General features: G+C 34.4%; 1 protein-coding gene and 1 pseudogene across 2 annotated transcripts in view; one reads left to right on the forward strand and one right to left on the reverse strand.

Annotated features, from left to right (window-relative positions):
* The window catches only part of LOC110027163 (mediator of RNA polymerase II transcription subunit 34), a 102,498-nt gene that overhangs the window by 25,573 nt on the left and 60,025 nt on the right, over positions 1 to 16,900 (reverse strand). For both annotated transcript variants that reach the window (XM_020728473.1, XM_020728474.1), the window contains one exon: positions 15,108 to 15,215. In XM_020728473.1, coding sequence (XP_020584132.1) covers positions 15,108 to 15,215 — 108 coding nt within the window. The remainder of the gene's footprint in view (positions 1 to 15,107; positions 15,216 to 16,900) is intronic.
* LOC110027147 lies at positions 1,850 to 3,108 on the forward strand (annotated as a pseudogene).

Raw genomic sequence — 16,900 nt, forward strand, 5'->3', positions numbered from 1 at the left:
TCCTTATGTATTGGTCTTAGCCAAGGTATTGTGAAGATATGGTGAGGGTATAGTGTACCTTAGCTCCAAATCAACACCCAGGGTTAATCCTAAGGCCAAGTAGCCCTATAGGAAATCTTCTTGAGCTCCCCATAATGATCTTACCTTCTAAATATTAGAGGTTAGGACCAATATGTGGAACTTCAAGTTGAGTAAAGAGAAGAGTTTTGAGTTTCTAATGGTGAGGATACCTTTTCTAGTTTTCTAAGACTAGTCAATAGGAAAGTCCTATGGCTAGACCTAGGCTACTAAAGAAGTTTCTAGACCTCAACCAAAAGTGATGTCAACACCATCATATTCAATACAACATATTATATAAAACATACGCCGAATGCATAAGAGTAAGTAGCTACAACATTCATAATAATATGACCGATAAATAAAAAAATATCTTAATAAAATAAAGCATGTGTAAGTGTCATTAACTACAGAGTAATTGAGAGAGAAAATAAATTATTATTATAAATTAAAAGTAAGAGTACTTACTTCAATGTAGATTAACATGCCTTGATGCCAATTCTTCTAGAATTGAAAGCTTAAAGTAAATATAATATGAAATTTAATTAATTTCTTATTTTAATAAATTATTAATATATACGGAGTCGTCTCCTTCGTCGAGGCTCTGCTAGGGTTTCGCCTCACGACGAAACCCTAGCCTCTGCCACCTGTACTCCACGCTCGTAGAAGAAGGGGGAGTGCGCTCCTCTGTTTCGTCGTCTGTTTCGTCGACAAGCTGTAGGGTCGATCAGGATCGTGATCCGCCTGTTTCCGTGGGTTTGACGACCCAAACGAGCTACACCTGTGCTGCTTGTGTTTCTATTTTTGACCAATACACGCCTTTCTTCTGTCCTGCGCCTGTTTCCACGGGTTCGACGACCCGATCGAGCTATGCCCGTACTGGGTGGTCGCTATTTGCATCTGCGCGGGCTGAAGGATCGTCGTTATGACACTTCCTTCTTCTTTGGTTGATCCTAACAAAGCTTCTTTCGCTCACGTGGTGAGTAATCATCTTGCGGAATCTACAATTGTGTTCCCCTCAAGCTACAAGGAATGTCATGATAGTACGAGCGATTGCCCTTTCTTAAGAAGATGAGCAGGAAGAGTGAGAAAATAACACTATTTTTCTCTGCTTAAAAAATTTCAACCTTAACATAAAAATTCAAGTTCGCTCTTATTGGAAAATTTCAGTGGGAGCACCCACCTATTGAAGTTATCAGAAAGAGTGGTGACGTTCTCAAACTTGTAGGCAAGTGGAATTTTGGATGAGAGACATGTGTTGATTCAGTTAACCCTAACTGAAGACTATGCTCGGATTTTCTTTAAAAAATATCTCAACATTGTAGGCAAGTCAATGAAGTTACTCAAGTGGTCTCCTGATTTCGACCCAAATCATGAGTCTCCTACAGTTCCAGTATGGATTAGCTTATCTGGTCTCAAGTTGCATTTCTTTAATCATCAGGTTCTTTATTCTATTGGAGCTATTCTTAGAGATCTTATGAAGCTAGATATGCCCACCTTTAACCTAACCAGGTCTTCTGTGGCCAGAATACTTGAGGAAAGAGATATTACCTTACCTGATATTACTGAAGTCTGGCTGGGCACAACTCACAATGGATATTGGCAACCAATTGTCATGGAACATAAACCTTTTTTCAACTGTAAGATGTTTGAGCATACACTTGATAAATGTCACAGGCTTCATCCAAACTTGAAAGCTAAAGCTCAAGCAAACAAACAGGGGTCTAACCACATTGTTATGGACACATCTGCTCAATCTATGGAGGAATTTCCCACAATATAGGATTTGCCTATGGATTCCCCCCTTGCCAACACCACAGTTTTTGATGAAGAACATCATATTACAGGTACAGATCCAAATGTGTTTATACCACTCACTGTTTTTGAAGAAGACCCACTTACATGCAAGGACACACGAGAATGCTCGTGCTCCCCTGATCGGATAAAAGAGCAGCTTGTACAACAAGTATTTGCTTCTAATGTTCAACAACCTACACATGTTGACGCACTTTAGACCAATCCATTGACCAGGTGAATCAATCTTCGGATGAGGAATGACAAGTATATTCCAGGAGGAAGAAGAAGAATGGAGGCAGACTCGAGCTTGGGAATTTATTGGATGATACATTGGTTACTACTCGCAATAGCACTCATCTCACCAATTTATTAGCTGGTTCCTTCCCTAGAACTAGAGGGAGAGGCAAAGCGAAATTGGGTCTCTCTTTAGTTACCTGATAATCTGGATTTTGACACTTTTTTGTTTTATTTTCTTTAGGTCTCTCATGTATTTTTCTTTTTTGGAACCATTTGCATATGGTAGTATCGACTAGGCAGGGTGCCCCGTTTGGGTCCTCCCACACAATCTATCTATATCCTACTTTTTTTAATATATTAGCCATTGGGCTTTCTTAATATATATATATATATATATCTCAATAATGTCGTTATTTTGGTTTTTTTTAAATGATTAGCCGCTGCAGGAGGAGCTCCGAAACTATCAATAGGTATCAATCTTATCACCTGCAGACGGAGCAAAAAGACGAAGTACACCGCTCCCAAGAGCAATTATGTTTACCTCCAGCTCCTCGTCAAGCTCTACAGGTTTCTGGTAGGGAGGACGGGGAGCAAGTTCAATGTTGTGATTCTTAAAAGGCTCTTTATGAGTAAGGTCAATAAGCCTCTCTCTCTTAGGAGGCTTATAAAATTCATGGAGAGAAAGGAAAATAAAATTGCGGTGATCGTCAAAACTGTTATTGACGACATGAAATTCCAGCCACGAAGGTGACAGCTCTGAGGTTCACAGAGACTGCTAGGGAAAGGATTCTTAACGCTAGAGGAGAATGCCTGACCTTTGATCAGCTTGCTCTTAGGGCGCCTCTTGGACAAAATACGGTTCACTTACGGGGCGCTAAGAATGCTAAGGAAGCTGTGAAACACCTTGGGCCTGCACCTTGTGTTCCGTACAGCCACACAAAACCTTATGTTCGTTCGAAGGGAAGAAAACTCGAAAAGACTAGGGGAAGAAGAAATAACCGAGGTTTCAGAGTCTGAGCTTGTTCAACTTCTACAGTTGTTGAATTTGACATCAAACATTTCTTCTCTGTTAGTAAAAACACTACGTGCCTTTTTCTTATGCAGTTTTTTAGGTGTTTCTGTTTGTATTTGTTGGATATTTTGATGAGTTTTTTTTCTTTATGAACAAACTCGTTATTTTTTCGGTCTTGGTTTGAGTCTAATCATTCAGATACTTTTTAAATGAAAAATATTTATATATCTTATTATTATTATTATTATTAAATCAATTTAATAAACCTTTTATGACTTACATTGGCCACCATAAACCACGAGACTGTCTCCTCCTCACGGTTGCAACGCATGCGACTCTTTCTTATACTCTCAGTTGTTCTGGGTAGTCCTTGGTAGTCCTGGGTAGTCTTGGGTAGTCCTAAAACACTATCATGACATCATGTTGTCCAGGCTACTCCTAAAACAAAATCCATGGAGAAGTCCTATAAATATTTATAAGTAATGGATATGAAAGTGTATTGTCCAAATCTTTGTTTGGTAGTTTAGCTCATTTACAAATAAAAACTGAGCCACTAGTCTTTTAGCATCGTATTTTAGTGAAGGCCAACAAAAATTTTTTTTCTATTAAACATATGGCTTTATCTTTCATAAAATAACCAACTATTCCTTTAGAATCGAGCTCAGAGATAAAAAATTCTCTAAGAGAAGAATGAGGAATATGTAAGTGCTTATCCTTAAATAAATATTCATTTATGATTGAGAATGTTCATTAAAAAGTTATAAGTTTGTCTATGTTTCCAAGATAAGTTGAGTGAAAATCAAGACACATTGGATAGCCATAATCAATCTGATAAAATCCAAGGATCCTAAGTTCTAAGGAATAAATCATCAAATTTACCCTAGATAATGAATAAATAGTTTATTTTTAATTCTAGGCATATGTTTGGTAATCTTATAAATATTTAATCCATTTGACATTCTATGACTCAACTTTGATTGCGTATGGATGAACTTCAAAGCATGATGATAAAAATTAAGTATTAACCCTCTATGTAAAAGTTAGTATCACCAACATCTCAAATATTAAATTTCAATGTACAACTTGCTGTCATAAATAGAATATTGTTGGTCATTAACTAAATGATGCTATCGGATGGTTTTCTTGAGTCAAAATTCTTCCAATCCAATTTCTTGAAGCATCATAGGTTACTTCAAAAACTTTAAGAAAAAAATAGCCTAAGAACTACATAAAAAGTAAGAAAGAACATTCTTTTAGTCAAAAGGTTATTTGTGCATTAGGAGTAAAATAAAATGTATCCAATTTTAGTATACAAAATGCAAAATGAATATATCCATGATAAGGTTTGTGTAGCTCCAGTGGCGGACAAAATTAGATAGAATTGTCTTAGATGGTTTGATCACATTAAACGTCGATCATCTGATGATCTAATTATGAGTGTAGATATTTTAGATTCGACTTATGTTAAGAAAGGAGGAGGTAGACTTCGAAAGGCGTGGGCATATTCTATAAAAAATGATCTTAGATTAATAGAATTAAATGAAAATTTGACACTCAATAAGACGCAAGGGAGAAAAAGGATTCATGTAGCTGGCCCCACTTAGTGGGATGAAGGTTTGTTGTTGTTGTAGTAGTGATGGAGATAACAATAGTAAAGTTTTTTAATAGATCTGCTATAGTAGATGACTAGAACATGCAAGCTTCTAACTTTAGCGAACTTTAGAAGATGACCAATCTATAATTGCTATAACATTAAAGGGATCAAGTTTGCGTGAAACAATAGATATAATACATCCTAAAAGAATCACTCCACTTTACAAAAAGAAACATTATTTAAATTAATGTATTAATTTTATTAAGCAAGTCTTTCAATGACTTGTTAGATATGTTATTATATTTGTACATTTTCACTAGAATTAAAAATCAAAATATACCATCAAAAAATTATATGTATAAGGTTTACCAATAGCATTCATGAATATCATAAATGTGTCAAGTGCATTTGAAAGTTTAAATGGCGTAACATGTTAATGATAAAATCTATCAGTGGTCTTAAGAGTATCTTTCCACTCCTCGTCTGATTTAACATGAAATTGATAATAGTCACTTTACAGATCTATCGTACGAACAAAAATTATCTCTGAGTATTTTTCCACTCATCTTCTGATTTAACATGAAATTGACAATAGTCTCTTTGCAGATCAATCGTAGGAACAAATTTTATCTTTGTGATTAAATCCAACATATCATTTAATCAAAGAATTAAAAACCTCTACTTGATATTGATTGTATTTATTATCTAATTATGAACCCACATTTATCGAGTATTTTTATGTTCCTCAATAGGTGAAGTTTGGATGGATCTGAAAACCCCTTAAACTCCTAAGTCCTATACTTCTACTATAAGGGTTTCTTGATGTTTGACACTTTTCTATGGAATTGGCCTGCAAATCGAAAATAATCTTGTAAGGTGATATGGAGGGTATCCTTTCTATAAGTTTTACTAGGAGTTTAATGGTCATATTATCATTATGATGTTTAAAGACATAAATATTTTCCCTAGCATAGTTAATAACACTCATATCTCATATCATACAATCCATGTCATCCTAAAATAATACAGGTAATAACCATTTGAAAATCATCACACCAAATTTAACACTCTTAATTGCTTATTCTGATGGGAACTAGGCATTAGCTAATGATGCTGAGTGATCTATAATTTACCAAATTTACATGAAATGGCTTTAGACAAGATTTAATGATTAAGTAGGCTTTACCTAGGGTGTGTGTTGAAATAATTTTCAAATCACTTTCCCCATCTCTAATTCACCCCAACTCTTTTTACTGCATACAATAAACATGATAAATATGTCCTTCCTTCTACAACCTACTTCCATTTTTAATTAAAGACATCTCATCACATTAGCATGGGCATAATCCAGAAATTCTAATTTATCATCAGATAGTGGAGTATTATCAATATTTCCTCTAGTATATTATCTAGAGGGTCTTTAACTTTTTTTTTTTTTAGAAATAGAATTTGACCCCCAAACTCATAATTTTAGAAGTGAAAGTTGAGTGAAGTGGATGAGTGGGTGAAGTAGACCTATGGAATAATTAAGAGTCTTTTTGGGATCGCTTTCTGTTTTTTATTTTTGTTTTTGTTTTTAGTTTGTTCTATTTTTTATTTTTAGAAAACGCGTTTGATATTGTTATGATTTATATATTTTTAAAAACAAAAAATATATAACATATTTGTTTGAGTATTTTTTTATTCTTTTTAAAGAAAAAACTATATTTTTTAAAAAACGCTTGAGGCTATATGCACTTCAGTACTAAGCTTTGTCGCCCATGATGTATACAATGTCTTCCTTACTCCATCCAACACGAAGCATTACTTGTGGGCAGATGAGCGGTGGGAGGTGGGAGGCGGGTGGCAGGCTGGTGGTAGGCGAGCATCGGGTGCCAAGGGGCCACTACGGCTGGAGGGGGCCTGCGGCGAAGGAGAGCGGCCATGATGAGAGGCTGGAAAAGGGCGAAGGGCGGCTGCGAGAAGATGGAGGCGTGCAGCGGCGAGAGGCTACGGGAGGCAAGTAGCGAGCGATGGCGGAGGCTGGTAATCAGCAGACAAAGGCAGCAAGCGGCGACGGTCGCTACATCGGTGAGTGACAGCGTTAGCTCCTTTGGAGGGCGCCGGCGCCGACGAACTACAGCGGGCGGGGAACAAGCAGCGACGAGCGACTTGCTATGGCTGAAGGGGGGCAGGACCTTGCACAGGTAATGCTCCGAAAAAATATATATTTTTTTTAAAATGGAGAAAAAGGATTCGTGCAGCCGACCACACGTGGTGGGATTAAGGCTTTGTTGTTGTTGTTCATATGTATTTTTCGGAGCATTACCTGTATTTTTAAAACTGCAAAAATACAATTTCTGTGTTTCTGATATTTTGAAAACAAACCTCATGTATTTTAAAGACAAAATTTTAAAAATAATAAAAAATGAATAAACAAAAGCTATTTTGGGTTTATTTTTTGTTTTTTTTTTCAAAAATAAAAAAAAGAAAACATAAAGTGATTCAAAATAGTGCCTAAGTGAATGGTGTTTTATTTTTTATTTTAGAAATGAAAGTGTATTTCATTTCCTATTTAACCTATAAGGTATAATGAAAGGTTTCCTCTAAGATTTCTGGTCAAACAATTCAAACTCATTACTAAAATAAGTCTTAAGTATTAGTGAATGACCAATCATTGCTAGCGCAATCAATTCTACAAACAAGATCTTCAAAAGTATTCAAAGAATTATTAGAGGAAAGCTACCAAGTAAGTAATTAATATTTAGCTCCTAAGATTTCCTTCATTCCAATCCTTGATTCTTCCTAATCTCAATTCTTTGGCTATGATAGATATTTAACCATAAATCTTAGCATGTCCTACAAACTTCATTTTAACAAAAGTGACTCTTTGATCATCATCCATTTTGCATCCGTCAGAAATTTTATTCATTTGAACTAACCACTAACAATTTGTTTGGGTCATGTACAACATCACAAGTTGGTGCTTCACTTTAAAACTCCAGGATGGATCATTGAAGTCATCAGTATTCATAAAATGATTTTTTTCTCTTTCTTCATTTCTAAAGGTTGGTGATCTAATCGTTTGATTATCCGTAAGGTTTAGATATGCATCTACTTTCATCCATTCCAATGGGAACAATTTGAGTAGATGATTAAGGTGGTGTTAATATTCTATTATTTCTACAGAAGAACCATGAAAACTAGCATGTATTATTTAAGCTCTTGTAGTTGGTTCTTATTTTCTCCTAACATTTTTTTAAGTTTTTAGATCATTTTCATAAATCGTAAGGTCTAAGGAATCTACTAACTTGATTAAGTTTTCAACTTGGTCTAAGGAGATTTATTTATATGCCATGCAGATCATTTTTTTAATAATATATGAAGAGAGATTAAAAAACGAAGACACTAGATGTATAAGAGAGAAAAAAAATATAAATATATAATCAAAGTGAATTTTTAGGCTAAAAGAACTTCCAGGTGAGAAGATGGGACAAAATCTTTTATGTCTCAAGCTCTTCTTAGACATTTTCAGCTATTTAGACGAAATTCTATTTAGCTTAAAAAACACTAAGTTTAACACAACTACATCCTTACGAATGCAAATAACAAAAAAAAAAGGATAATACAATCAAGCCTCTAGTTCTTAGGTTATCATCAAAGAAATACAAGCAATATACATCTCTTCAAGCTATCAGTATGAATTTAAACTATCCAACAAAATAATTAATTAATTTAAAATGTTCTAGAATAACTCATAAGCTTGAAGATAAGTCCACCAAAATAAAAGGTCCACTTGTTGAAGAATAAGTTTTGGGCAAACTCTGTTCCTTCTTAATTTTGCTCTAATACCAAGTATGATGGTGGTGAATGAACATTTCAGTGGGATCAAGGGATTAAATGAGGTGAGCTTCAGCAAGCTAATGCTTTGTTCGTTTTAGGCTCGTTTGTATTAACTCGTGTTCAAAATTGTCTCATGTTTGAATTAGGCACGTAAAAAGTATGTTCGTGATTGTCCCAATATTAATTTTTTTCTTCGAATTGGCTTGAGTTCAACTCAATTTGTCCAGCTAATAACAAAATTAATTAGACTTTGTAGGGTGAAGGTTTCGAACAAGTACCATTATTTTGTAATTGAATACACCTAACCACTCAAACACATGAGCTATAGTGATATAATCTTATATATAAATATATATACAATATATTATTATATAAATTATCACACCCCAACTAACTCCCCTTTAAGGTAGGCTAAGGTGCGATAGAGGTGAACAATTTAGTCAACTAAATTCTCACCAATACTCATCCTGACCTACAGAATCAATACCCAGTTGGTGATAAACTAGTCTAACTAAATCGCCGCAAATATATTTCATACATTTCATTTCATGAATCATTTATATTCACATGTTCTCGGAAATGTGAAAATCATATCATCAAAACATATATATCTATACAGAGCTGTTACACATAACATAAATAAAATATGTACCCAAAAGACGGTACAAGCTCCCGAAACTGTAATGCAACAGTTGTACAAGTCACACTTGGTTACTCGCTCTGGTGCTCCTTACCTCTTCTTGAAAGATAACATAGAGTGAACAATAAAAATCTCAGCAAAATAATCAAGGCTAAAATAAATTTTTATACACATAAAAGAAATAACATTCATGTTTGCATGTATTTGTACATGTCCACATACAAATTACAACATGCTATAATTGTAAAGAATGTCTAAAAGAAAAGTAGATAGTATAGAAAAATCATGACCATTGTACAAAACATACATGTCATTCATTCATGTGTAATCATAAGCATGTTCATAAGAATCATCAATCTAATTATGCAATGTCAATTGTAATTGTATAGGTCTCAACTATTTTCAAGTCATGTTATGCCATTAGGTTGGCACCCAGTCCGATGGCTACATTAGCTGTTGATAAAGGTTGATTCTTCCCAATATAACAGTTATCAATAGCCCTCATAGTACTACAGGTTCCCTATGTTTCATCGTCATCTGGTCCCAACTGTTTCCAGAGTTTTGTCACCGCCTGAATACCAGAACTAAAGAATCTTCGCATCCCTATATTCTGTACTTGAGAGTACTCATATAATAATCTACCTATAACATCACTTTTGATATTTTGTAAAGCATAACTCCTATAATAAACATTCATCACACATTTTGTTCATCATAAACATGAATCATAGCAGTTCGGTTCATTTATAATTTGAGTTTAAAAAAATTATTTGTGTTTAGCTCGCTTACTTAACGAACGATTCAAATTTGAGCTACTTAATAAGCCGAACACGAGCAGCTCGCAAACAACTAGCTTTTTTGACACCCTTATTAATGGCACAAAATGAATATAAGATTTTAGTTTAATAAGTTAAGATTTGACCTAAAGTTTTAAGTGGAAAGGTTAGAGGTTTATTAGGGTTTGGTAAATGGAATAACAGGACTAATACAGCCTGGAATAGTTTATACAGATTTCAAAGATCAACCTAAGGAATCAATTGTAAGCATTTAAATAACTAGAATTAATGATGATGGATGCTTAGACAAAGATGTTAACATAAAAGTTTGAGTGGATGGAAGAATGTTTTGGCACTTAAAAATGGGTTGGTAGAAGGAAGACAAGATTAGTTCAGATTGGCCTGTTTTAGTTGATTTGAAAGATCTCATTAAAAAAAAATTTTAAGTTATTAAAAAGAAGAAAAATGATGGTGAATGGTTCTTTGGGATAAAATTTAGATCTAGTTTACTTGGTAAATTCTGTGGGATTTAAGGATTTATGATGGTGTAGAGAACAAGACTAGGTAGTTGTCCACCTAAGCTTGACCAAAAAAGATAAGAAAGGTTTTAGAGTAAGTATAAGGGCTTCGGTGGTGGGTCGTTGAGCTTAGATTTTGGTTAATAATTAGAGATGCAAGAGAGTGATTGAGAATAAATGTCTAAATATTTATAAAATACTAATAAAACAAATAAACAATCATACCCCAAAAAAAGACCAAAATAAGCCATCAAAGACTAAGACAAAGGGCCCGTTTGGGGCAGCTTATAATTGCAGCAGTGTTTTGAAAATGTCGTCGTCGCGTTTGTTTCGCACGTTCGAAAAACTTATTGGAAAACACCGTTTCGATTTTCTTAATAGACGGGGCCACGGGATTGACCCCGCGGCCCGTGTCTTGACTCCGCGTCGAGCAAATTTTTACTCCACTGCCCTTCTTCTGTCAGTCTCCTCCCTCTCCTCCCTCTCTGAAAATGAGACAGCGTCGTGATCGTGTCCTCTATGGCTTCGTTCTTGACATCGCGACCTCCCTCGTCTACCTCTTCGCTTCCATCAATACTTCTGGTGCCTTCCCCCGCTTTCTCTTTCCCCGCTCTAATGGCTCATCCGCTTCATGTTTGGTAAATTCCAGCTTCTCCTCTTCTCGTACTTCCATAACTGAAACCCTTGAAGCCTTATTACGCAGCGGCAGCGGGTTCTTGCCCTTACATCGACATTGATTTTGATTGCTATAAGAATGGGTGACCTGATGATGAATTTTTGAGATGGAGATGGAAGCCACATAGCTAACGGCATAGTTGGCTTTACTTGAAATAAGCACAATATGTTTTGATAAGCAATTCCATCTAAACCTTTTAAAACGAAATTATGGAATCAAATGTATTGTTTAAAACCGGATTTATGGAATCTTGGATTTAAAAGTGGTGTTTTGGTTTCTTGGAAAATTAAAGTTATATGCCCTTAAATTCGTTGCCAGAAAGTCCCTAAATTGGATATTTGAATATACATTTGATACTGCTCTCTCTCTTTCTTTTTCAGCTTACAGACTTTATTTTTCTACTATATCAGGAGAATTATAGCTGCATCATTTACTACTATGAACTGTAGTAATCAACCAAAGTCAGCAACTCCGCTTCTGCCAACTTCTATGGGAGCTAACGAGACTATTGCATGTTCCAAAACTGATAAAACGTTTTCAGTAATGCCGGTAAGCATTCCATCATGACATGGTAAAAGCTACAACTTTGAGTGCTCTGTTTGAGAAAGATGCCTATGTAAATGCCCCTTTCTTTTAACGGGGACAACATAGCCCTCGTCTCAACTCTATATATTATCTACTCTTCCAATTTTTGCTTGGTGATATGCAAGTTTTTTTCTTGTTTTGATTCTAATATTTGTGTTTGTACAACTAATGAAATGCAAGCATATTATTATTATATTTCTAAAACAAGGGGATCCCAGTGCATAGAACACCCTTTGGAATGTGAACTGCTTGAAAGCAATTCAATTTTGTTTTCTGGTCAATTATGTTTTCTGGACAATTTTGTCTTCCTAACATAAATTCAGCTTTATACACCTCCTGATATTGCGGAGGTTTTGTTTTTACAACTAAAACTTGTCATTTTTAGTTCATAATGCAGAAAACTAAACACTTCCATCATCACTCATATTGTTTTTTAACTTGCTCAATCTTCTGTTATAATATAAAATTCCTTTTTGTTGTATCATTTTATTTGTTTGTTTTATGTATATATCCTTTTGAATGTTTATGCTTGAACTTTTTTGTGGCTCCACCGCATGAGCAACCTTCTGTCCGTTCTTTTCCTGATTGGGGATCCATGCAAGTTAGAATGTAATCTGCACTAGCTCTATGTTTGTTTAGGATGTCGTCTATTAGTTTCTATTTTGGGGCATTTACATACATAACATACAATTCTTACGTATTTACACATCTAACACCTAAACATTCATTTTTACATACATGTCACTCAAATCTTTAACTTCAAATCAAAAATACCACAACCACTATCTCCTTAAAAGTGAAATACACTTTTTCATATATAGATTAATGAGACCAAAGAGTTATAAATGCAAATATTAAACTTTTAGTGTTAGTTATGTAAATACGTACAAATTGTGTATTGTATGTAATTTTCCCTATTTTCATTGACTGCTTTCGTAAGTTATTGCTTTGTTCATGAAATGATTCTATTGGGTTGTTTAGTTGAGAAGTGCTTAATTAATGTTTTTATAGCCTTCGTAGTCGCTTGTGGTTCAACTGTTTCCCAACCGGACAAGGTTGCTCGAAATTCTATCGTGTCACATCCAGGCAACATTTCTCGTGACATGCTTCTAAGTTGTAAAATGAATAATCATTTTTTTACTTGTAATTTTAACATGTTATTTCTTCGTTTTTTTAGGTTTCATGACACTCACTATTAGGTGAGTTGCATATCTTTTTTGTACTGTTATAAAGAGGTTTTAAAATATCTAATGTGTAGATATTGCAGTTTTGTTGAGAACATTACAACTTCTGCATACCAAATTGTTCATTTGCTTAAAAAAATCTGCAAATCAGCTGCTTTCGAAACACACAAACCAAACAGCTAAACAACTTATCCAAAACAGAGGCAGAATGGTTATTTATCAGGCAGAATGGTCATTTATCAAGAATCAGTTGTTTTCCAAATGCACAAAACAAACAACCAACCAAAATAGTCAGACAGTTTATCCGGATTAGCTGCTGATCAGCAGCTTATCAGGATAAGCAGCTTATCTGGATAAGCTGGATAAGTTGCAGCTGCCCCAAACAGACCCAAAGAGTAAGGAAATCTCCATGGTAAATTCATTTTTTCAAGCTACAAATACTTGAAAAAAATTTTATTAGATGGTGATTAGATCTGCAAAGGTTTATGGCGTAGAATGTTGGCCTTTAAAAGAGAAACATAAAACTAAGTGTTGCCAAGATGCCAAGATGAGAATGCTTAGGTGGATGAGTGGCTTGACACTTAGAGACAAATAGCGAAAGGAATGTATCTGGGAAAGTTTTGGTATAGCTCCCCAGTGGAAGATAAGATTAGAAAGAGTTATCTTACATGGATTGATCACATTAAACATCGGTCATCTGATGATGTGGTTAAAAAAGTAAATGTTTTATATTTGACTTAGACACTTAAACACAATCGAGAAAAAGGATTCATGTAGCCGACCTCATTTAGTGGGATAAGGACTTGTTGTTGTTGTTATAGAAAAATTTCATTGCGTATCAGTCCTATTCATAAGAATTATGTTAACAAAAATTAACACAAAAAAAAATAAAAAGAAAACTTTGGAGGGAAAGATAGATGGCCAAAAATGGAGTAAAAGTGTCAACCATCTTCATGAATTTATTTTATCATTCATTTTTATTATTAAATGGCCAATCCATACAAAACATCAAATCTGCAAAGTCAAACTCATAAAATCTAAATCTAAAAATTAAAGAGCAATGTGCCAAAATAGTCCCCGAACTATTTACAAAGGTGGTCATTTTAGTCTCAATGTTTATAAGAGTATCAGTTTAACCACTAGACTATTTTAATAGTGATACAAAGCATCGGTTCCACAGCATCGCAGAAAGGCAACAACATGGCAAGGCATTGAGCTGCCGGTTATTGCATATTTTTCTTCTTTCTTTTTTTCTATTAATGATTTTTTTCATATTTCCCTATTTGTAATTATGTGACTTTCTATCATATAACTTTTATATATGTGGTATTTTGGTTATTTTGAAACATTGACTTGATTTGAACATAAAAGAGTCTGTGGACTAAATTGACATCTTTATAAAATTTGAAACTAAAATGACCCACTGTAAAGAGTCAGAGGATCAATTTGACACATTTCGCAAAATTTAAATAATAAATCTAAAATCAATTTTTTTCTTTTTTATTGCGATCTTGTGATAGGCCATACTTGTGCTCTTGCTTTGGGCACTCTTTTAAGCTCTTGCCTAGGCTTTTGTAATTGAATATTTGAATTCATTTGTTTGATCTACATGATGTAGTACATCACAAAATTTTCAGCACATGTCTTTTACATCTTATCCATCCTAATTTGTAGCAAATTCAACTTATTGTTCTAATTTCTGCTACCAAGTGACCCAGCTAATTTCTTCTATTTGACGTCCTTGAATGAATTACAAGAAGTTTACTTACCTCTATAATGTTATATGCCTGGCAATAGTCACATGGATCAATCTTTGCATGGACATCTAAATGAATATTGTGGTTTTCTAGAATGGTCATTAGACCTAAATTTAAAGTTAAGCAAAACTTCAACTGCACTCGTGCCTTAGAGCGCATAAAAATAAGTAAAGAGAAAAACATAAGTTAATAAAAGCAAATGTGATCAAATGATTAAGATGAGCACAAACTGTGAAACAGAATGTAAAAATGATTTACAATTGCATCGTTTGCACTGCAACAATGAAGATTCCGGTCTGACAAAATAGGAAACAATGCATTTAATGAATAATATGAAACACGAGCAAACAATGATTTGGACAGCACCAAAATTTGGTTGTTCCCTTCAAGAATGTGCAGCTAAATCAATCAACAGCAAATTAATCAAAAAAACTTCAAACAAAAAACCCTACCCATCTCCTTCATCTTTGCCTTAAACTTGTCAACTAGCTGTAACATGGTTGCCCTCTGTTCATGTTCTTGCATGTCCCTTAACATGGTCACTATGGTTTTGGCATGACCTGAAAAACATAAAAATTGTCAAAATGCAAAAGATCTAAACAGATATGCATGCATGTATAGATCCAGAGCTTCTGAAACATTGTAAACAATCAAAAATACAATGCAGGATCTCTGGTATCAATACAAACTTGCATTGATAAAATCGAGTGCTTTCACCAGTGCACTCACTAGTGTGATAATAAAAAATGAAAATAGCATATGATTACTTCCAAGTAAATTGCAGAACTGCTGCAACAACGAGAATTTTTGTCAATTACCTTTTTGCAGCTTTTTAGAGAATATGTAGTTACACGATTATCTTTGAACCAAATTCAAATAAACCCCATTCCCTTCCTACTTCTAAGTACTCTGTTAGATGTGCATAAAAAGTCTGCCAGCTTTTCACTTGGCTATTTCTTGATTACTCAGGGCACGTTAGGAAAATAAAATTGAAAAAAGAAATATCTTCAGTTATTGGCATGACAAGAAAGCATGGTCCGATCAATGATGCAACCCTTCTCTTTGAATTCTTAAACTCCATTATTTCCTATCAGCCATTTGAGCATAGCAAGATGAAACCTTTTCTTGCCATGATGAAAACAATTGTATTATTAAACATGAAGCAAGCTGCAAACTCCTCTTGCTTTTACAGTAAGATGGGTATGATATCCATCTGCTTAAACCACTCCAATAGTGGTGTTCTATTTTAAAATCTTCATACAATTCGATAAGATGAATAACCATATTACAATTGTACCCTAGAAGATCTCATGAACCAAATGGATCAAATACTCCCAATCATTTGTCAAAATATTTGGACAAAACATTATCAACAATTTAACTCTAGAGCTTGCCTTGTATGGGTCAATAATGCAATATTCCCAAATTGGTCGAACTAATCCAGATGGGATTACATGGGCTAAATAAACCAAAGTGGCCCTAATCACCAAATCAATCACATATAAAGCTCTTATAGGATGATTATGATAATTTAAATGAATCCAATTATCTTTTAATCAATTATTTGTTCATATATGGGCAGTAAATTAGGCCCTCTCCTTAAAGGGGGGCACCTCGCCATTTAATGACCTAATTCAACTGAGTGATCAAATTCAACCAGATCCTTAGAAATATAATGAAGGATGTCAAGAAAATATTTTTAGTTCAACTCAATTCATTTTGACATCTCTAATTTGGTCAATCAAACCACAATAAGTTAGCCTCTCCCATACAAGCCCAAGTTAGTGACTTTTATTTTGGGAGTGATTTAGCCTAAACAAATGTCAAAATTTGGCCAAACCTTCAAAAGTAATTTTAATATGGGGTCATAGGATTACGATCCAATTGGGCTCAATTCATTTAGTCCGATGGCTTAGCCACAATTAAGCAAATGGTTCCATGTGTCCCATTTGACCCAATTGAAATGGAATTGAGTCGAACCATACCAAACCTTCAAACCAACACATCCAATTGATCCTACCAATTTCACCAAACAGAATTAATTCCTATAAACATTTAAACCATGTAAGACCCAATCAACTTGGTCTAAACATTGGGTAATAGCTTGATTAGAATGAGATACGTGAAAAGAACACTTAAATAATCAAAATTTGCCAACATCCTCGCTTGAGCTGATCCTTGTATGTCTTGTGGCTTCACCCTAAGCACTAGATACCTCTAATCAGGCCAGATGGCAGTTTAAGGC

Source organism: Phalaenopsis equestris, unplaced genomic scaffold, assembly GCF_001263595.1.
Source record: "Phalaenopsis equestris unplaced genomic scaffold, ASM126359v1 Scaffold000417, whole genome shotgun sequence".
NCBI classification, from domain to species: Eukaryota; Viridiplantae; Streptophyta; class Magnoliopsida; order Asparagales; family Orchidaceae; genus Phalaenopsis; species Phalaenopsis equestris.